Source organism: Canis lupus, chromosome 12 (genome assembly GCF_011100685.1).
Source record: "Canis lupus familiaris isolate Mischka breed German Shepherd chromosome 12, alternate assembly UU_Cfam_GSD_1.0, whole genome shotgun sequence".
Classification (NCBI taxonomy): domain Eukaryota; kingdom Metazoa; phylum Chordata; class Mammalia; order Carnivora; family Canidae; genus Canis; species Canis lupus.
The window spans coordinates 8,159,696-8,181,343 of NC_049233.1; the positions used below are offsets into that span (position 1 = coordinate 8,159,696).

General features: G+C 49.9%; 2 protein-coding genes across 5 annotated transcripts in view; both read left to right on the top strand.

The window, feature by feature from the left end:
* Positions 1 to 1,732, top strand: part of DNAH8 (dynein axonemal heavy chain 8) — a 357,024-nt gene extending 355,292 nt beyond the window's left edge. Inside the window, exon 93 of the mRNA XM_038553950.1 lies at positions 1,310 to 1,732. Coding sequence (XP_038409878.1) covers positions 1,310 to 1,597 — 288 coding nt within the window. The 3' untranslated portion in view covers positions 1,598 to 1,732. The remainder of the gene's footprint in view (positions 1 to 1,309) is intronic.
* A 10,874-nt stretch (positions 1,733 to 12,606) lies between these two features.
* GLP1R (glucagon like peptide 1 receptor) overlaps positions 12,607 to 21,648 on the top strand; it is a 46,258-nt gene continuing 37,216 nt past the window's right edge. For 3 of the 4 annotated variants that reach the window (XR_005367643.1, XM_038553952.1, XM_038553951.1), the window contains exon 1: positions 20,829 to 20,909. Coding sequence is in view for 2 of the 4 variants with exons in the window: in XM_038553952.1 (XP_038409880.1) it covers positions 20,829 to 20,909 (81 nt within the window). In the remaining 2 variants the exon portion in view is untranslated. Of the gene's footprint in view, positions 12,816 to 20,828; positions 20,910 to 21,648 lie in introns of those variants that run through there. The other variant, XM_038553953.1, reaches the window with a different exon arrangement.

A 21,648-nucleotide genomic window follows, 5' to 3' on the forward strand; every position in this document is an offset into this window, starting at 1 on the left:
AAGGAACCTAAAAGGTTACAGTTTCCTGTTGGATGATACCTAAATGATCGTGTCATTCATGTAGTATTGTCACCCACTGGCAATGATGGTAATCATATGTCCTGATTTTCTGGGATTGCCCATGGTTTTATTGTCAAACCCTGTACTGCAGGTTTTGGTTCAAAAAAATACGGTCCTCATACCCTTAGCTCATATGAGGGGATTCCAGGAAACACTTTGCAATTAATCTCACTCTCTTTTATTATAATCTACATTTGCTTCCCCTCCCCTACTCCTCATTGGAAAGGAAAAATGGTCACCATCTTCTACATAGATATATCTTATGGGCTTACATGATTATCAGAGTCTCCCTGTGATTCCCTTTAGCCTTGCTTTTCTAACTGAATATGTTCTATGGCTCCCCATGGCCTACAAGGTAAAGTTCAAACTCTTCAGTTTGGCATCTAGACTCTTCCACAGTCAAGCCCTACTTTATTTTATAACCACTGCTAAATAAAATGCTTGGGCTTTCCTACCCATCCTACCTATCTTTGTACTATTGTTCCTTCCTGGCTGCCTACCTTCTGTCTTCTGTCTTCCCCCAAAGCAGCCCACCCTGCAAAGCAATCTCCTCCACAAAGACCCCCAAGCACTCCCGCCCAGGGTGGCCTTTCACTTAGTCTCAGTGCGGGTCACCAGGCAGCCTCCCTAACAAATGTGTGCTGGTATTCAATTTGTGTTTTCCCCCGATTTAATGATGAAGACCTCAAGGGCAGGGTCCCTTTGTGTAAAAGAGGGACAGGGGATGACAGCCAGCTACTGCTGAACCCCCCACACTTGGTCCCTATCAATAGATGCCCGCTCTAGCTCTACCACACCTGTCCTCTGGGGGCGCTCTGACTCTCCTGCTCGCTGTCCGCTGAGATGGTTAGAGCTGCAGGTTGGCTTGGCTGGCAGAGACTGAGATCCCGTGTGTCTCCCAGATCCAAGTCCCATTCTTTGTTATGCCCCTACACTGACCCTGAGACTTACCTCCTTGTAGAAGTGATTTGGTTAAGTCTGTTGTCCCTAGCAGGCTACCCCTACGCTCAAACAAGACATAACGGGAACATTTCTACAGCCCTCATGGCTTCAAGATAGGCCACAGGGGATAATTGGGCTCAGTATTTCACTCGTGCAATGTGCCCAGGGGTGTTTTGTTCTTTTGGTGGCATTTTAAGACTGGTGTGTGTCTTCTTTCTAAACCAAAGACCTTTATTACAGTAATGGATGTCCATCTCACAACACCCAGTTTTTCAAAGATTCTATCACCTTATGCTTGACTCTCCAGGAAGGTGTGTATATTTATGGGCTCTATATGGATGGAGCAGGCTGGGACAGACGGAATGGGAAACTCACAGAATCTACCCCCAAGGTGCTTTTCACGCAGCTGCCTGTCCTGCACATCTTCGCCATTAATTCCACCGCGCCCAAGGACCCCAAGCTCTATGTGTGTCCTATTTACAAGAAACCGAGGCGTACTGACTTGACCTTCATCACTGTGGTGTATTTGCGAACAGTTTTGTCCCCAGATCACTGGATCCTGAGAGGAGTAGCTCTTTTGTGCGACATCAAGTAAATTTATTTCTGCTTGCTGAGGGGCACTAAAGCCATGTAGCCAGCCAGTGCTATTGAGAGACTTGGTGATGTGTGTCTTATCTCCCGGGCAATTGCTTGCTGATTCCTTTAAAATTAAAAAGTTGATATTCTACAATCACTTGTGTATCTGTTTTCCCTCATATCAATATTTTAAAAAACAATTTTAAAGTAATGCATTTTATTCCAGGAAATCACATTCCATTATAATTATTGGCTTAGATAAAGTCCTATCTTCACGTTAGAACATTGGAAGATTTTTGAATTTTTCAGAAATCTAAAACAAAGTATTAATTTGTTGCATTCTAAAAAGGGTCTAATAGATGTGAGCCTTTCTCTCAAATGAAAACCACATTTCCCTGAAATAAAATCTACCCGTGTCTGTGCTCATGTGCTGTCCTTTACTTGTTTGGGTTTGGCCTCGTCTCCATGCTTGTGAAATGAAAGCTGGAGGGGTTCAGTCAGTACTACCCCTTAGGAGTTACAGCTGTGTGGTGTGACGCATTTGAGACAGCAAATCCACAGGGATGGCTGCTCTTGTCATTTATTTTAATTATATGTAATATTATTTTATTTCTTAAGTGCTTTTGAAGCCCAGAGATCTCAGAGTCTGCGTCTCCTACTGGCCCCCCTCATCAACCCCAACTCTGCAGGAGGTAATAAAGTGCACATTTCTAGGCAGCAAATGAAGAAGGAAAAACAAACTCCATCAAATGAAATTAGGTTACATGCTGAATGCCTTAAAAAGCAAAGTCTTTAAAAAAGTGAAGCTATTTCTTACCCTGTAGCTGGTCTGAAATCCAGTATGAACCTTTATTTCCTGCTAAAGGAAATTGTCAATTTAACAAAACAGATGGGGTCCTACACTGAATGTTCATGCAGCTTCAGGATAGTGAAGTGTCCCTACTGGCCTTCCCCTCTAGAGTGCTCTTTCTCACCCTCAGCTAAATTCACCAACTTCATTCCCCGTCTCTTCTGAAGAAAGGGAACATTTCATGTTGCCTTGTTCCCCTCCCATCCTTCTGTCACTATAATCAGAGATGCCAGCAAGTATCCGAACAAGAGGGCCAAGCAATAGCCCAGGCAAGGTGTCCAGGGAAGACCCCAGAAAAAAAATCCCCCGTAGTCTAGGGTAATTTTAAACAGTAGAAAATACATCATGAAATGTACATTGTAGTAGTGAACTCTGTTATGCTCTGAGACAGATTCAATGTCAAAGCCATAGAACTTTCCAGGGCAGTTTGAAAACTAAAGTAACCAAGCTCCCAGCCCAAAAGTGTTTTGGTATTTCCTTGGTCAACAGGCACACTAAAGAAAAGGATGGCATCCTCTGGAAAGAATGTCCCCTCCCGAACTGAGGCTAGAATTTGGAAGCTCCTGCTGCTTTGGGGGAGCACAGAGGAATTGAAGTATATTACCGCACACCAAACTGCAGGTCCCCAAATAAAACATGTGCATTTTATTCATATTCCTGTCCAGTTGCTAAAATGATTGAAAGCGAACTGCATAGTCTAAACCTCTGGATATCATGGCCGGCTTTCAGAGAATAACAATTAGGTTCAGTGTTCTCTAATGACTTGAATATCTTATGGAAAATTGGAAAAGCAGGAAAGATGTGGATCTAGCAAAGGTATGGATCAGACTGTTTAAAGCCACAGACCATCTCCTGGGAACTTTTTCACTGATTATTTTGTTCTGTGTCAGCACAGAGTAGAGTGATGGGTGTGGAGGCCACCCCAGGGATGAGTACTCGCTACCCAAGCAGTGCCTCAAAATGGTCTTCTTTACAGGGGGTGCTTCTCAGCGATCCCTGGTTTTGCAGAGCTGGCTGGGGCCCAGTTCTGCTTTCTTTCTCTGGGCCCATTAAATGGTTTCATTAGACATTTTGAGCCATTGAACTTCCATAAACACATAACCATTTTCTCGGCAAAATTGTTGCTCTTTCACTAATTACATAATTTGCCACACTTGAGTGAAGGAGACCTGGTGAGCATAAAAAGAGCAAAGGATTGGGGACAAGATGGTTAAGCCAACTGAAGCTGGAAGGGAGGCAGGGTGATTTTTTTTTTTCTCTTGGATTCAGTCCACATATTCTCATGTTGGTTGTGGCAAAATAAACAATGAGATTTATACCTCCGTTGATTTAAAATGTTATTTTTGTTTGGACTTTGCATAAAAATAAGACCAAAAAAGAAGTGTCTGAAGATATATCTTCCAAGACGAATTGGTCTTGTGGGTGATGTTGCATGAACGAGCCCCATGCTTTTCGGGGACCTCAGATGAATGACTACCCAGCAATGTGAATGTGACTTGGGGCCATGATGTATAAAAGAATAATTAAAGAAATTCAGGGGTGAGGGATAAACTTGAAGACAGGTGAACATTTCAGTTGGGTCTTGGTCTTTCCGTAGATGGTACCAAAATCGTACCAAGACAGCAGATGAATGTATTCTAAGAAAGGGAATAGCATGAGGGAGGAGAGAATAGTATGCAGACGGGAAGCTACAGACAATGTCCAGAGCTAGAGGCCAGACAACGTATCCCCTCCTCAAAAGCTTTCAGTGAGTTTCTATCACCTGGAAAGAATACTCCAAATATCAAAGCCCTCAATGAGCTGGCTTAAAATAAAACTCTGCCTGTGGCCCACTATCACTCAACTTGCTTAATGAGGACTATTTGATGTTCCCCGAGCATCACACATACTTTTGTCCTTATGTTGTTTCCTCATCAAGGAAACCTCTTTTATGCAGAACAACTGTAACCTTCCCACACTACTGGAGGCAATGTAAAATGAGACAACTATTTTTGGAAAACAGCTAGACAGTTTCTTACAAGTTAAACTTCCTACACCTCAGCAAGTATAGACTGGATCAGCTACCATATGACCCAGGCACTCCACTCTTGGATATTGACCCAAGGAAATAAAAGTATCATGCAAAGACTTACACATGAATATTCTTAGGAGCTTTATTTGTAATGCTAGCAACTAGAAACAACTCAAATGTACCATCCATGCCTTAATAGATAAACAAACTATGGCATACTCATTCTATAGAATTCTACTCAGCAACAAAAAGGAACACTGTATTGCTACATACTATAACATGGATGAATCTCAAGATAATTTTGCTGAGTTAAAAGGATCCAGGTGAAAAAAAGAGTGCATGATGTATGGTTGCATGTATGTGTAAAATTCCAGAAAATGCAAATGAATCTGTAGTGATGGAGAGCAATCAGTGATTGCCTGGCAGGGTGAGGAGGAGAGGTCAGGGGAGGAGGAGAAGGAAGTTGCAAAGGGGCAGTAGCAAACTTTGGGGAGAGATGTATTCACTTTCTTGGTTGTTGTGATGGTTTCACAAGTGTCAAAACATACCAAATTGTGTACTTTATTATTTTTAAGATTTTATTTATTTAAGAGAGAGCACAAGCAGGGTGAGCAGCAGAGGGAGAGGGAGAAGCAGGCTACCCCCCTGAGCGGAAGCCCAATGTGAGGCTCAGTCCCAGGGCCCTGGGATTATGACCTGAGCAGAGGGCAGATGCTTAACCCACTGAGCCACCAGGCACCCCCCAAATCATATATTTTAAACATGTGCAGTTTATTGTACTTCAGTTTTACTTTATTAAAGCTATGACGAAAAGTTCTCCCTTCACTACTTGATCCTTTCTGCACCCTTTGTGAAGACTTCCATGACCCCCCCTCATCCCCCTCATTCCTCCATCAGGTGGTGTTTGTTGCTCCTTTTGCAGCATCTTGATTGCAGCTGAATTTGGCAATTTTAATCTTAGGAATTAATAACTATAGCAAGCTTCTGGAAAGCAGAGTAAACCTCTAAATTTCATAATTGTGTATCCCATTAAGTATTGACTGAATGAAAGAATGAATGGATAGCAAGTAACCCAATTTGACTGGCAAGTGTAGGTAAATGGTGGGGAAGGAGGAAAAGTCAGGTAAGGACCATGTTGGGAATGCCACGGCAGGATCATGGGACCACTAGTGGTTCTGGACTGTGGGAGGAATGGAAGTGAGAAGGTTAGGGAGAAGACTGTTGCTCTAGACCAAACAACATAAAATGAGGGAAGTAGAGAGAAAATAATTCAAATGGAAGTAAAGCAAGTCCTTTGAAAGGTGGTATGGCAGCAAAATCTGGGGATTCAGAAACCCAAGTTGATGAGATGAGTAATAAGCAGGAAGGATTAATAGAGCAGCTTATAGCCTGGAGAGTCTAGTTGGATGTTCTTCTGCTGATGCAATTTTGGGGGAAAGAGCTGGGATTTTTTCTTTTAAAAAAAAGTTTTAATTATGTAAGAGAGAGACAGACAGACAGACAGCATGATCGGGGAGGTTGGGGGAGGAGAAGGAGGAGAGGGAGAAGCAGACTCTCGGCTGAGCAGGGAACCTGATGCAGGACTCCATCTCAGGACCCTGAAATCATGACCTGAGCTGAAAGCAGATGTTTTACCAAATAAGCCCCCAGGTGCCTGAAGAGCTGTTTTTTTTTTAAGCTACATGCTTATAAATAACTGCCAAGTTCTCTGAAGAAAGATTCAAGCCCTGTGTGCTCACCATTGCTCATGGTAAGGTCCTACCATTGTGTTACCATGTGCCAGGCACCAGTCTATGCACTTTACACATAAGTAATCCTCATACCAACCCCATGAGGTCAGTATTGACCTTATCAGCTCCATTTCACAGATGAGGAAATTGAGGCACAGAGGAGCTAAAAACCCTGCCTTGTTTCTCGCAACTAGTAAGTGACAAAGCTGGTATTTGAACCTAGGCTAATGGTTCCAGCCCATGCTCTGATGAACTGTGCAAGACAGTATTGGATTTTTTTTTAAAAGCCAGAGACTAATGGCATAAACCTCTAAATTTCATAATTGTGCACAAAAAATAGTACATCTGTGTTTCTGTGACTTGTTAATTTGAGCAGCTTTCATTATCTGGATGGAAAGGATAATGTGCATAGAGGAGAGGCTACCAGGCAAATATCAGCGTTTATATGGTGTGCAAACAAATGTACATTTAAAATTCAAGAATTTCAAAGGGAATTAGTAGGTTCATTTAGCATGTTCTTCTGGATTCTTGAGCATTCTAGACCAGCAGGTGTATTATTAACTGGAAGGAACTGGAGAAATTTGCTCTGGACTCCAAATGAGAAGACAAGAGGTCTAGACTGGGATGTGGCCCCCTGCTGGGTGGCTTCCTGGTCCACATACAAAAGAAGAAAGAGTAAGATGTTATATTCTAAAGAACACAATTCAGCCAAGCAAAAGTGTGAAAAGTAATTCACCATCCTAAATGAAAAAAAAAAAATCAAGGAGCTATGGGGATTCTTTCCATTTAAAAAGCCAAAAAGCTGCTCACAGTTAAAGTAACTCAGTGACTTAGTCCTAGGTGTCTAATAGAATCTCCAGTGGTTTTTTTTTTTTTTTTTTTTTTTTGGTTTAAAGTTTTAAAAAAGTGATCCTGCTTTAGATATAAAAAGATGTCACATGACAACACTCCAGGAATAGTTAGGACATAGAGCATAAATCCAGAAACATGCTGAATAAATAGAAAAAAACTGAATAAATACTGAATCCAACAAATGTTACCCAGAGCTGAATAGACGTTGGCTTGTGAGCCTTTTCCATATTTGGTAACAATTATCCACCTTTAAAAACACTAAAAATTTTACCTGTCTCCTTGTCTTATGTCAGGTTTTCTGGAAACAGACTCTGAGCTGGAGGATGCCTGAGAATAGCATCTGTTCAGGGGTGAAGGAGGCAGAACCGGGCAGAGGGAGAAGCTGGGCTTGGATGTAGTCACAGCAAAGGTGTCACCCAGCCCCTGGGAGCTGCTGAGCAGGGCAGCAGGCCCCCCACAGGGAGAGGGGGCCAAGAGGCCTGGCAGGTGTAAGCCAATTGCAGCAACACTCTGGGCAGCTGGGGAGCCTGGGACCTGAGGGAGACCTCTGGACAGTGCATCCAGCGTGTCTCCTCTTGTTCTCTTTCTCTACCTCCTTTGATTTGAAAACATACCATGGGGACACCTGGGTGGCTCAGCGGTTGAGCGCATCTGCCTTTGGCCCAGGGCGTGATCCTGGGGTGCCAGGATCAAGTCCCGTATCGGGCTCCCTGCACGGAGCCTACTACTCCCTCTGCCTGTGTCTCTGCCTCTCTCTCTGTGTGTCTCTCATGGATAAATAAATAAGATCATAAATAAATAATAAACAAACAAACAAACAAACAAACATATCATGAGCCTGTTTTCCCTTGCTTCCTTCTTATGGTCTCCTCGGAGGACCCCCAGCAACTTCAGAGAGTATTTCTGACCTCTGCACACTGAAGCTATACCCCTGAAATGCAGAGAGCTTTCCAGACCGGCTGAAGTGGTGAAAAAGAGCTTGAGGGAGGCATGGGATTCCTATCCCTTCCCAGACACTGGGAAAGAGGGGGTCCCTGCCTGAGGGAGCCCCCAGATTGAGGGGAGTGACCAGGTGGATTTTTTAAAAGACTCCCAAACACAAAGACAGCCAAAATCCAAAAGCATTGATTCTTAACTGCTCTTTTTGCTCAGAGCCATAAATTCCCTGAGAAGTTTTAAAGGAGGAGCTGTCTTTGCCTTTAGGAAAAAAATAACTTTTGTAACTTGACCACGTGGGAGAGAAAAGTGGTCAATGCATACAGCTTTTCTCTTCCAGCATCTGGTTCTTCAAAAAATGAACCAGCCTAGATTTACATACAATCTTCCAAGATGAATATAAATACTTGGGAGGACTGCTCAAGAAATGAAAATGTTCTTTGTCTACCCTGAATTGATACCCATTCCTGGGAAGCTGCTGGTTTATAGTAGGTTCCCTTAACTGTTCCATCTCCCCAGAAGGAACCAGGGAGGGAGGGGCTCCCAGTTGCTTCCATCCTGGGGGACTTGCAAAATCGCCCTCCTTGGGAACGTGGGAGGTGGCAGGGTGACAGCGTTACAGTTATTTCTTTACAAACAGTTTTAATTGAACAGGTGTCCTCAGGGAGCAGGGAAATTCCTGTTCGCTTCACACATGTGTGGCGTTGGCAGCTCCCTGCCTTTCCTGCCAGAAGCTGCCTCTCTGCTCATCCTTACTCAGCTGTGGCTGATGAATTAAAGCACCTCCTCTCAATTTCCAGGCAAATCCTCATTTGACCTGGTGCAGATATTTGAAGCTTGAGCCTCGAATTTCCTGGCACCTTCACAGCTGCTTCAAGATGGTATTTATGAATGTGGGGGCTCTTTTCCAGTCACCTGACTGACACATTCATGGGTATTTCTGTCACTGGAGCCCCAGCTTCCTCAAACATGTGATTGGGGACTTCAACCTGTGTTTGAGGGGATAAGGATGCCCATCTGTCATTTGCAGATTCCATGTATTCCTTCCTGATTATGCAAATCCTTCTCCTTTCTATTGTTCCTCTTCTATTGTCCTCTCAAAAGACCTCCAGTCTCTATCATGATAAGAACCTGTATGAGAGGTTGCCAGACAAATAGAAAATACTGTTTCCTCTCTATCTCTCTCTCTCTCTCCCTCCCTCCCTCCCTCCAGAGCTAAGAACCAACTGTTTGGTGTTTAGCTAGACCACGTCAGAAGCTTGGTCTATTATGTGTCATCCCCTCTCCTGGGGAAAGCAGTTACTTTTAGTTTTTTTCCATGTTTATGGAAATTTTTTTTGAGAATATACTTGATCTTTCTGTCTGGTCAGCTTTCTCCAGAAGCCCAAGCCAGTCCTTGGCTGCCAGCAGCCAGCTGTGGTGGTGTTCCCTGGTGCATCCCAGACTCTTGCGCCTGGGAACCCTGGACTTTGAGACAGCTGGCCCAGGGGATAGGCTAAGCAAATGAATTTCTTTGTCTGGTCCTCCTCTTGCCTTCTTACAACTACCTGCCCACTCTGCCCTCCAGGCTGATGCCCGCTGGAGGAAGGTCATGCTCAGGCTTCATTTGCTCACATGCTTCACTCCAGGAGCCACACTAGGATGAGCAGGTGATCATACGGGGCAGCCTGGCAGCCCCAGAGGGCACCACACTCAAGGCCGGTCTGTGGCGTTTCTCTCATGTTGGAGGAGGGCATAGGGGGGAAGCGGCCAGGGGGCTGCCAAGCTTTTCTCCTGATATCCCCTTTAACATCCCTGGAAAGTCTCCGGAGCCAGTGACAAGATGGCCTCAGCCTTCCATATCATGTGTTCCCCCCACCCCCAACCCTCCCAAGTGAAGTATGTGCACATTTCCCCTCTTCTGGGGAAAAGTCTGGGCTCTTTCAGAGTTGTCTCAATTACAGTTGTCTAATACAGCATCTGTAAAAAAAAAAAAAAAAAAAAAAAAAGATTGTATTTATTCATGAGAGACACACAGAGAAAGGCAGAGACATAGGCAGAGGGAGAAGCAGGCTCCATGAGGGAGCCCGATGCGGGACTTAATCCCAGGTCTCCAGGATCACGCCCTGAGGGAAGGCAGACACTCAACCACTGAGCCACCCAGGTGTCCCTAATCCAGCATCTTTGTGGTAAACTCGACTTAACTGACACGTAACGTGCAAACACCTGCCATGTCCAGCCATGAGAAGCCCAGGTACCTGCTTACTCCATCCTCGCCAATGGGTGTGTGTGTGTGTGTGTGTGTGTGAGTGTGTATGTCTCTGGGTCAATTTATATATTAAAATGTCATTTGATGCATAATATTTAGTGCTGCGATAAAAACAAATAAGCCAATTCTATGAGGAATTGATTTTCCCTTCCACATCTGTTCACAAAGACATAAATCTAAAGTTTTGTTACTTTAAAAGCCTCCAATGCAAATATAATCTAAAATTGCTAGGCTTTGAAGTTGGGCTTTTCTGCCAGAAGATGTTTATAGACCTACTCCCTGGAGCCTGGCCACTCATCTGCCTCTAGGCCTCAAAGTCATTGATTACCTCTTGAGGTCCTTTCTGATTTATTCCAACTCAACGTGAGATGCTGAGCACCTTCTGTGCACAGGCCCCATGCCAACCCCCAGGTTGGGTGCAAGAGCGACCCTGCCATCAAGCACGAGGTAGAGCTGAGAACGCAGACTGCACATGAGCAGCCACAATGTAAGTCAGAGAGCGGTTGTTGTACTAAACATGAAGTGGCATGACAGTGCTGTGGACACCTTTGACTTTGCTCCGGGAGGATAAAGCAAGGTCCTTGGAGGAAGTAAACTTCAGGCTGAGCTGTGGAGGATGGATGGGATTTGGCAAAAGGAGATAGGGGCATCCTAGGAGGAAGCACCGCAGGAGCAAAGGCCCAATATGGTAAAGGCAGGCTGAGTTTGAACCATGAAAACAAATATGTGTTGGCTGCAGCACAGGACACATCGGGGGTGGGGGGCTGGGAGGAAAATCTGCAGACATGTAACCATGCAGGGTCAAGAACGTTGTGGGTATGACCTTCATGGTTCCTCATACCTAGGTGGTGCTCTGCAATTTAAAAACAAACAAACAAAAATAAGCAGCTCTTTCTAATGCATTATCTCATTGGATTTTCACCACAGTCCTGTAAGCAGGCAGGCAGGGATAGTTACATAGATGAGGAGACTTGGAAGGTGGAGGTGATCTGCTTTAGGGAACAAAGGAAAACAGCAGAAGAATCAAAGTGAGAGCCCAGGTCTTCCCACACCCTGACCAGAGTCTTTCCCCTAAACCAGGCTGTGGTAGGGAGCTTACGGGAGAACGTACTCCTTAGAATCTGCCCATTCTCCACGTTTGGGGAACTTTTGTGGGTCGGTTTGCTTTTAGGTTCAGTTTGCTGATTTTTCCTGTAAAAAAGCACCACGTGGTGACCGCTGCCAGATACCCTGGGGTGGCTCAGTGAATTCCTGACAGAGAGACTTGGGAAACAGTCTCTTCCCAGAGGTGAGAGCTGTGGGTCTTGAATGTGCCATTGGAGTGGCCTTGGCAAAGCTGGCAGAGGTGGCAAAGGCCCACCATCAGTAGCAGCTTCCCGGCATGGGGGCTGAGACAATGCCGGGGGGACGGGGATGAGGCCCATTAGCGTAGAGCTTCAGTGTTGTGTCACCATGTGGGGCTTGCTGGCCACGTAGTCCCACTGGACCAGGATGATGGAGGGTGTGGCCAGGAAGAAGGCCCTGAGGATGGCAGCAAGTACCTCCCTGGGCCACTTGTCATTCAGACTGACAATGACTTCTATAGCCCTAATGATGACAGTTAATACCTTGGGCCCGGTCTGCTGGCCAGCCTAGGTCCACTTTTGCTGTGCACATGATCTTTATTACTTCATCTTTATTGAAGGGTATCCTGAGAAAAAAGTCAGTGATCTCAACCTCTTTGATGGGCAGAGAAGACTTAGACCTCTAGGGACTTGATTTTCATGTCTTGGACCTGGCTTAATATTGGGGACCCACTTCTTGTCCTCCATTTGCCTCCATAAGTTCCAGAGTCTCAGCCCAGCTGAGACTCCAGCCATACTCACCGCTGCCAAGGCCTCCATGGTTTCCCATTTCAGGGTTTCAGGGCACTTCCTCCCAACCCCCACCACATACCCCCAACCACAGTGCTGGTATCATCAGCTTTTGTCTCAGAGGAGTGTTTGTGTGCTTTCATCTGGCCAAACTGCCATGCTTGCAGTTAATTCTGGGAGCCCTCTCCCCAAGGAGCTGCCCCAGAGAGCACCTGGATGAGGGAGGATCAGACATCTGAGTCATTAGGTGCTGGGTAGACCCATCAGCTTTGTTTGCCATCCCGTTTGACAAATAAGCCAGAAACCAGAGCATCATTGAGTGCGTTGGGGATGAGGACTTTCAGAACAGAGAAGGAAATGACTCTTGAGTTGGCCTTGAGAGGGTAAGGATTGGGTCCTTGGAAAATGTCAATTGCCGTGAAAAGCCGCAGGTCCATTAGAGGCCAGGTCTAGGGGTCAGACCATGATAACAGGGGGAGACTCTGAACTTCCGTAACCATCCACCACTCTGGAATTCTGAAGCATTATCATGTCACAAGTTAGCCAGGACTTGACCAGAGATGGGAGCAGCGACTTCTAGACTGTGGAGGTCTAGGAGACATCTGCAGCAGGATCAGTCCCAGATGGCTGCTGATGCCTCAAACTGAATCTCGGGTGTGACCTGTGAGGTCAAAGGCGGCTGGCAATGACCACTGAGTCTACATTCAGAGAGTCAAGGCACGGAGGTGCAGGTGGCTAGGAGGAGTCGGATTTTTGTGTGTGTTTGTTTTCTTTTGTTTAGGAGAAAGGAATAAATGGATTATCACATTCCTTTTATGCAGAACCAAGGGAGATGGTTTTGTCAAGCCTGAGTGTGTCAGTGAGAGTGAGATCCAGAAGGCTTCAGGACGAGTCGGGTTGCTACCAGGGGTCCCACTTGCCCTGTGTACTTGTATTTCCACAATGAGGCTTTACAGTGACCTTGACTCAGCACTGGAGGGGATCCTGGCTCCTGATGAACAGGAACAGCTTCCTGACCCCAACTCCAAGTCCCCATGCAGAGCATTTCCTCCTTAAGCCTGTGATGGGCTGGTCTGAAGGATGCCACAAAGGGAATAGCTGGTGAGAATTTCAAAGAAGGAGGCTGTTTGCTGGTGGGCCGTTAGTCTGAGGACACCTCTTATTTTAGACTCAGGCTGATGTTGGTTTCATTTCTCATGTTGGTCACAGTGGGTTTCTTGACCGTGACAGAGGCACTGAAAGGCTACAGTAAAGAAGGCCTGCATGACACTTCTTTTTTGATTTCCAAATGTGTGAAATTTGATGTTTCCTCTTTTCCTGTAGAGCTTTAATTCTATGAATGGACAGTGTGGGCTCTATCCTAACTACCCCCTCCCCAGCTTCCCACCTTCTTTCCAGAGAAAAAGGCAGAGACAGGTGGGAACGGCAGGGAGGAGGGGTAGAGAGGAGACAGGTGGATTAGAACAAATGGGCCTGTTCTTAACCCCAGGAGCCACAGCCATAGGGACCCAGAATCCCCTTCCTAGTGCTGCCACCCACTGATAATGGTGAGGGGAACAGCAGCAGGAGATGTGCCTAGAGCCAGGAGTCCTGAACTGCAGCCGTGGAGGGGGCCTTCACAAGCCCTCTGCTTGGACTAACTAGCCCTGCCCCAGACTCAGGCCACATGCTACCCATGTGTTGTCGGGGTGAGCTAACTGCAGAGACAAACAACTCCCTAATCTCAGTGGCTTAACACAATACAATACAATGCAGGTCAGCAGGAGATTGCTCCGGACAGTCATGTAGGGCCCCAACCTCCTGTCTTCTGGCTCTACCATCCCCTGGAGCCTTAGAATTCTCCACTGGATCATGTGTACTAGCTGAAAGGTAGAGGAGGAAAGGGTGTGAAGGATCGTGCAGGAAGTTGTATGGACCAGTCCTGGAGGTGGTCTATACCACCTTCCTCCACAGTCCACTGGCCGTACTAACAGAAGCTAATCGAGGGACACTGGGGTGTGGTCTTGGTGTGTTATGGGTTGAATCACACCTCCCTCCCCCAAAGCAAGCAATCTTGCAGTCTTGACTCTCAGGACCTTAGAATGCGACCATGTTTGGAAAGAAGGTCATTACAGAGGTAATCAAGTTCAAGTGAGGTCATTGGGGTGGACTGGTGTTGTACACGAAAGGGAAATTTGGGGACAGACATGGACAGAGTTGGAAGACAATGTGAAAACAAAGGGAGAATGTCTTCTCTAAGCCAAGGACTACCAGAGAAGGTAGGAGAGAGGCCTGGAACAGATTCTCCCTCTCGGCCCTTGGCCAACACCCTGATTTTGGATTTTTCAAGCACCCCTCCCTGAGATCTGCAATACATTTCTATTGAGTAGGCCCCCTAGTTTGTGAGCCCGTTATGATACAGCAGCCCCAGGAAATGAACACATACTGTGTGCCCAGGTCTGGGGAGCATTCAATCAGCTCGGGTATGTAATCTTGTTGTCAAAAGGAAGAGAACAGAAGGCTCTTTGGGCAACACCTGCCACCCTCACCGGTTCTACCACTCTTCCTAAGCCCCCCTCTCCAAGACTTTCTCCCTCCCTTGGGTTTTCTCTCACCTCTCCCCGCCAACATGAATGCCTCCCAGAGGAGATGGAGGGAGCCCCTGTCATCTCTAGCCAGAATTCCCAATTGGAGAAGAAAGAGCAACTTTGCTGTCCGCCCTCACTTTGTTCTATTCCTTGGTCCAGAGGTGCACAAACCCTGCCAGCACCTGTCTAAATGACCTCAAGCAAACCCCGTGACTCTTGTGGGACTGTTTCCCTCTCTGTAAAGAGGGAGTGATCTCGCTGACTTCTCTCTTGACAGAGGAGTCAGTTAAGAAAACAATGCTCTGCCCCCTTGGAAAGAGTAAGCTGCATCCACCCAAGAGAGCACTAATCGCTGCAGCTCAAGAGGCTGTAAATCCTCCCCAGCTGACTCCCCAGAGCTGGACAGAGCCAGCAGCTGGGAAACTCGGCTGGATGGGTGAGTGTGGAGGGTTGGCGGTTAGCAAGAGTGGAAGGGTATGGAGGGAAGGGCCCCTTTGTTTCAGCCAGGCTCCTCTCTTCCCCAGGCCTGGGGGATTAGGGCTGGAGCCGTTTGGACCAGGAAGGGATGTCCTCAGCTGGAGACACTGGACATTAGCAGCTGTACCTACTGCCTTGTTGAGACCTGGCAAGGCTGGTGCGACAGCCGGGGAGATAGAGGGCCATGGGGAATAAGAGTGGTGTTAATGCTGCCATTTACGGAGCACTTGTTTATGCCAGGCTCTGGGTCAGTGCTGTTTCTGATCGTCCAACAATTCTGCAGAATGGTGAGTGTGGGTTGGGCAGTCAGGCCTTGAGGTCTGGGTGGGTCACATCCAGGCTATCTTGAGCCATCTCGGGCCAGTTACCCCTCTGCTTTGTGCTTCAGGGTCTGTATGGGCAAAATGGGGATAAAGATGATCCCACTTCACAACCCAGGGTGCTCCCTGCACTGGAACAGGGGCAGAAGAGCAGGAGGCGGAGGCATGGAGCCCTTGCTGGCAGGGGCACCCTCTGTGGCACACTCCTTCACCCCTCTTGCCTCTGTTGCGGCGCACAGCCGGAGTCTCCTGGGTCCTGCAGAAGGAGGATTCCTGGGCCCACTCCTAAGGTCTCTGCTTTCTCCCTGCGGCCAGCGGATCTTCAGACTCCACTGGCAACGCTGAGGGCAGTAGTGAGCAGTCAGTGCCCGGCTCAAGGGCTCAGGAAATGGTCTTTATTATTATCCTCCTTTTACAGATTGTGAGACCAAGGCTCAGGGATGTGTTCAGTGAGTGACTGAACTAGATTTGAACCCAAGACTGACAGGCTGTAAGGTCGGTGTGGAGGTGTGTGTTTATATTAGGCTAAAAGACACTGGCCCTGGGATGCCCGGGTGGGTCAGTGGTTGAGCATCTGCCTTTGGCTCAGGTTGTGATCTCGGGTTCCTGGGATCGAGTCCCACGTTGGGCTCCCTGCGGGAGCCTGCTTCTCCCTCTACCTATGTCTCTGCCTCTCTCTCTGTCTCTCATGAATAAATAAATTAAAAATCTTGGAAAAAAATAAGACATTGGCTCTTTCCTCATCTGGACCCCCAGAAGAGGGGCAGTCTTGAACTTTGGAAAATAAGCACATTTCTTAGGAACTTGGTGCTCAGAAAGGAACTAATCTATATGGGCAAGAGACACCTATCTTTTAGCAGTTGTTCTCTAGCCTGCTCCCTTCCTCTCCACCCTCCCCCACTGGCAGGTCTTCCTCCTAAAAGGAGGCTTTTCTTCAGCCAAGGACAGGGTGCCCTGCTCTCAGGTCTGTTCCCATAGAGAAGAGCCTTGCAGCATCTTTTCCTCAGGGGCACACATCAGTTGCTCCCATTCCCATTCCAAAAGGGAATCTGAAAACCAAGTTGTTAGTAAAAGCTGAGGGGGCCCCTTCCTTTAGGGCCACAGGAGAAGCTTTGGGCATGGGAGGAAGGAGCAGGACCCAGAGCTTGGGGTCACAGAGGCAGGAGCCACAGGGGTGCTCCCAAGCAGGCCAGGCTGGCGGAGCCAGAGCTTGCACCCTCTCTGTTGCTCTAGCTGCTTGTCGGGAACTGCTGCCCCACCTGGGGGACAGCTGGCCCTGGGGATGAATGCCAGCACTACTCTATGAGCAACTTATTTTTCATCCCTGGGCCTCAGTCTCCTTGTCCATAAAATGGGTGTAACAATACTTGCTCATAATACTTGAGGAAATCAGGGCACTAAGCATCCAGCAGGACGTGGCTGTTGTTTTTGTTCATGGGTATTGTTAGTTTGGCCAACTAGTCTACTTGTTCGAATCCCTGTTCTTAGGTAGCTCATCCTGCCCTCTGTTCTAGGGAGCCTTAGTCTATTGGGGCTGCTATAACAAAATATCATAGACTTGGTGCTTATAAACAACAAGCCTTTACTTATCGCAGTTCTGAATGCTGGGAAGTCCAAGATCATGGCACTGGAGATTTGGTGTGCAGCGAGGGCCTGCTTCCTGGTTCATTGATGGCCACTTTCTTTCTGTGTCCTCGAAGGGTAGCCAGGGGGAGAGACTTCTCTGAGGTCTCTTTAATAAGGGTATCGATGTCACCATGAGAGAGGGCTCTGCTATCATGACGTAATCACCTCCCAAAGGCCCCACCTCCACAATCACCCCCTTGGGGGTTAGGATTTCAACCTATGAATTTGTGGGGAGGACACAAACGTTCAGACCATAGCAGGGCCTGAGCAAATGGCCCTGATAACATTGTGGGGAGAGGGGGTACTGTACTCCCCCAGGACATAATCTCTCTTCTCTGCCAGCCCATCTCTCTTCTGATAACTTTTTGAGCACCTACCATGTGCCAGTCACTTCACTGGACACTTAGACTGACACATTTCTATTGCATCAAACATTACTGGGCACCTACTATGTGCCAGGACTTGTGCTAATGCTGGATATCCAGAGATGAACGAGGAGAGATCCCTTCCCTTAAGGAACCCACAGTCCAACGAGGGAAAGTAATAAGGACAGTGATAGAACACAGTAAGTGCTTCCATTCATTCCATTTCTTATTTTAAAGAAGAGTCACCGAGTATCTAGTAGGTGCCAAACACTGTGCTGGGTGCTGTGGGCTATAAAGAGGAGTAAAACAAGGCCCCTGCCCTCAAGGCACTCAGAGTCCATGAGAAAATTGAGATATTAACCAGCAAACATTCAAGAGGGTTCCAAAGTACCCAGATGGCCATAAGCACGAGGGAAGGGGGCCCTGAGGAATTGGGTGCGGGGAATTATGGAAAGCTTCCAGGTGGGGGTGACCCCTTCACTGAGGCTCTGAGGGTGGGCAGAAGTTGGGAAATCCTGGAGGAGAACTAAGTTTAGGGGAGCCTTCCAGAGCCCTTGCTGCTGCCTAGAGACCCATGCGGTCTTGAAGGGGCAGTGACCGGCAGGGCTGAAGAGATGTTTCTTAGAGATGAGGCTATCTGAGCTAGGCCCTGAAGCATGAGTAGGAGCCCAGCCAGGCGAGGTAAGTGAGGGGGCCTAGATAGAGGGGACCTAGTGTGAAAGGCAGAGAGGCACTTGCAAGAGGTCCAGTTGGGAAGTAAGCCGGAGGCAGTCCCAAGGAGGCTTCTTAGATGCTTAGAGTTTTGAGGACCTGGTCCTAGGTGATCAGGGACTAATGCATGGGCTCAGGGATGAGGTCATATAAGGGTCTGAGAAAGCTAATCCTCTGGAGATGGGATAAGAAGGGAGGGAAAGATGTTAAATTGTTAAAAAAAAAAAAAAAAGAATAAGTGAATGAATGAAAGGAATCAGACCTTGGATCCACCCAGACACTTACTTACAAGATGAGTAGACAGATCTTCCCAATGTCCAACATACAAGCTCCCAGCAGCTGCAGGCCGCTTCCACAGAAGAACCAGGGCATGGCGCCCAGTATCATTCATCACCCCCAGAGACAGAACCAGGAAGGGTTTGTGAACACTGAGCATTCACTCTGCTGGCTCTCGGATCTCCAGTCAGGTGAGAAGGAGGCAATTATAACCCAGGGTACGGCGTCCTGAGATGAGAGGTACCATCAGGAAAAAATCAGAGGCTTTGGGCCCCTGGGAGAGGTTCAGTAACCTGCCACCCAAATGCCTCTGGGCCCAGAAGGTCACCTCTGTCCCTGGATACTCTCCTATGCCCAACCCAGACTCGGGTGAAGATTTCAGGCCAGGTATTGGGAGGTGCCTGCAGGCAGCACTAGTCCCCTGCTGCTGGAAGGCAGGACAGGCCAAGGAAGGAAGCTGCAGGAGGCTGGGGCTCCTTCATGCTGGGAACTCTGAGAGCCTTGCACACACCTCTGAGGTGTCCCATCCCAGGGGCAGGAGCTGGGGGAGTTGTCCATCCACGTCTGTCCAGCCATGCTTGAGAGCTGCTCCTACGGGTGCCTAGCCTGCCCTGGCCGGACACAAAGATCTCCTGGTCAGAGAAAGCCCGCTGGCAGGATGGAAGCGGTCTTTTCAGGGCTGAGGAGGGGACTTCAGTAGCATTTGCTTATCACAGCAGGGTTGATCACGATTGTAATTGTCATAGAAATGGCTCCAATAATTATTTGTTTAATGTCTTCTCATGCCCAGGACAGAATCTTCCTGAGGGTAGAGGCAGCATTGCCACCTTCTCCCTGGGACCTGGTTCAGTGTCTGGCACATAGCAAAGTATTCAATAGGCAATTAGCAAATAACTGTAATTTGGAGGCTGATTAATTCATGGCAAACGCCCAGCTCTGTCTGAATACCTTCCCTAGCGTCCTCCCCAGCCCCCACCCCTGGTACAGCAGAGCCTGCAAGTTGTTTCTCCGTATTGGAATCGATTATCCATACCATCTATATATCTATACCGGATTTTGTCTTCTCCTAGAGTAATATAAACCCCAATATTGAACCTTGCCAGTAACTGGGACAAAGGGAACTTTCCCCAGCCTTCTTTACAGCGAGGAGTGCCCATGCATTCAAAGCTCCGATCAATGGGTGTGGATCGCTGCCACTTTGAGGATGTGTCCTTAACCCATGGAGGCGCACTCCTCCCCTTCCCTTTCCTCCTTCCTGCTGGCTGGAATTTGGATATCACAGTGGCGGCTGGGGCCGTATCCTTGGATCATTTGGTGGAAGGCCTGGGCCGTAAGAATGGTGGAGGCTAGAAGAACAAGGGAAACCCTAATGGTCAGGGAGTCACTGCTCCAGCCAGAAGCTGAATCTCTGATCTTGTTTTATAGGAGAGCCCTTGGTTACCCCATTGTTATGTGGGGTTTTCTGTCAGAGGCAGCTGAACAAGCTAATAAGCCTAAGTGGCACATGAAAGGTAACTGCACACCGCCTTCTGCGCAAGGGAGGGAACACCAGAGTCCCAGGTAGTGGAGGTAGAGCTTCCTGGAGAGGGGGATCCCTCCTGCTGGATGCTGGACGGGAGCCCCTGCCTCCTCGCACTGGCTGGCTCCTCCCACCTCCCTCCCCTCCCCCACAACCCCCCCCCCCCCCCCCCGCCATCCCCCACCCTCCAGTCCTTCCAACTTCCCTCAGGGCTTTGAGAAGTTTTGTTCTCTCCGGGAGAGCAGTTAATCTCACAGACCCTCTTTCCCTTTGGAAGGATCCAGACCTGCCCGATGGAGGGTCCAGACTGCGTGCTGCCGCCGCCCCCTTCCCAACAGGGACATCAAAGTTCTTCTGAGGCTGGGGTAATCCCCTCTTCCCACCTCTATTCCTTAAGGGCACCGGGGAAGGAAAGTCCGCGCATTCCGGCGCCGTCCGCCGCAGCCTGGCCCTGAGAAGGGACCGAGGGTCGCCTGTGCACCCCCGGCCCCCAGCCCCGCCCGCGCTGTGTTTGGGGCGGGCGGCGGGTACCGAGGCGGGCAACGTCCGGAGCCCCCGCACGGCGGGGCACGGGGATGCGGGAGGCGCAGGCAGAGACGCCCGCCGCCGGGAGCCCGGGGACCCCGCGCCGCGCCGCCCTCGACGCCCCCGGCTCCGCCGATCCTCGGGCCCCAGGGCCCCGCCCCCCGGCCCCGCCAGCTCCCCCGCCACGGCCTTCGGCGGCGAGCCCGGGAGGAGCCGAGGACTTGGAGCGGGGCGACCCCACTGCGCGGGACCCCGCCGGCCCCTCCCGCGGGCGGGGCGGCCCCGCGCCGGCTCCTCCCCCGCCGCCCGCCGCCCGCCGCCCGGGATCAGTCGCGGCGCGCGGTTCCGCAGGTGGCGGCGATGGCCCGGCCCTGAGCGCCCGCCATGGCCCGCGCCCCCAGCCCGCTGTGCCTGGCGCTGCTGCTGCTGCTCGGGGCGCTGCGCACGGCCGGCCCCCGGCCCCAGGTGAGACCCGACCCGCCGCCCCGGGGAGGCGGGGGGCGGGGGGCGGGGGCCGGGACTTGGGCGAAACTCCGCGGCCCGGGCGGGGCGGGGCGGGGCGGGCGGGAGTGGGGCGCCCGGAGCGGGGGCTGGGGCGGCGGCGCAAGGTCCCGGCCCCGCAGGCGCCCCCCGCCCCCGCCCGCCCCCCGCCGCCGCCCCGGGCCACTTTCCCAACTCCCGCTCCCCGCCGCCTCGTGCCCGCGGCCCGGGGCGCCCGGCTCGCCCCCCCCACGGCGCCCCCGCGCCCTGCCCGCCCGCCCGAGACCCCGAGGAGGCCCCGGAGGACGGAGAGGGCCGGGTGCGGGCACCCCCTGCACCCCCCGCCCCCAGCACAGCCTTTGCCTCATAGCCCGGGGACCCTGCGGTGGCAGCTTGTTGTCCTCCTTCCTGACCTCCCAGACGGGACTCGCGTGCCCCCTCCCCCCGGCCCCTGCGGCAAACCCGATCGAGGCCCCCGATCCCCGGGAAGCAGCCAGGCCCCCTCCACACACCGGTCCGACCCCCCTTCTGCCTCACCTGGTGGACCACGTAGAGCACAAGGCTCACTGGGACGCTCCGAGACGCCCGGTGCGCCCTGGATGCCTGTGGCCGCGGACCACGGCAGGACCCCCGCAGCCCCTCCGCGCAGCCCTCCCGCCCCGCCCGCCCGCCCTGCCCGGCGCCGCCACCCTGGCCCGGGGCTGTAGCCCGCCTGCCGCTGCCC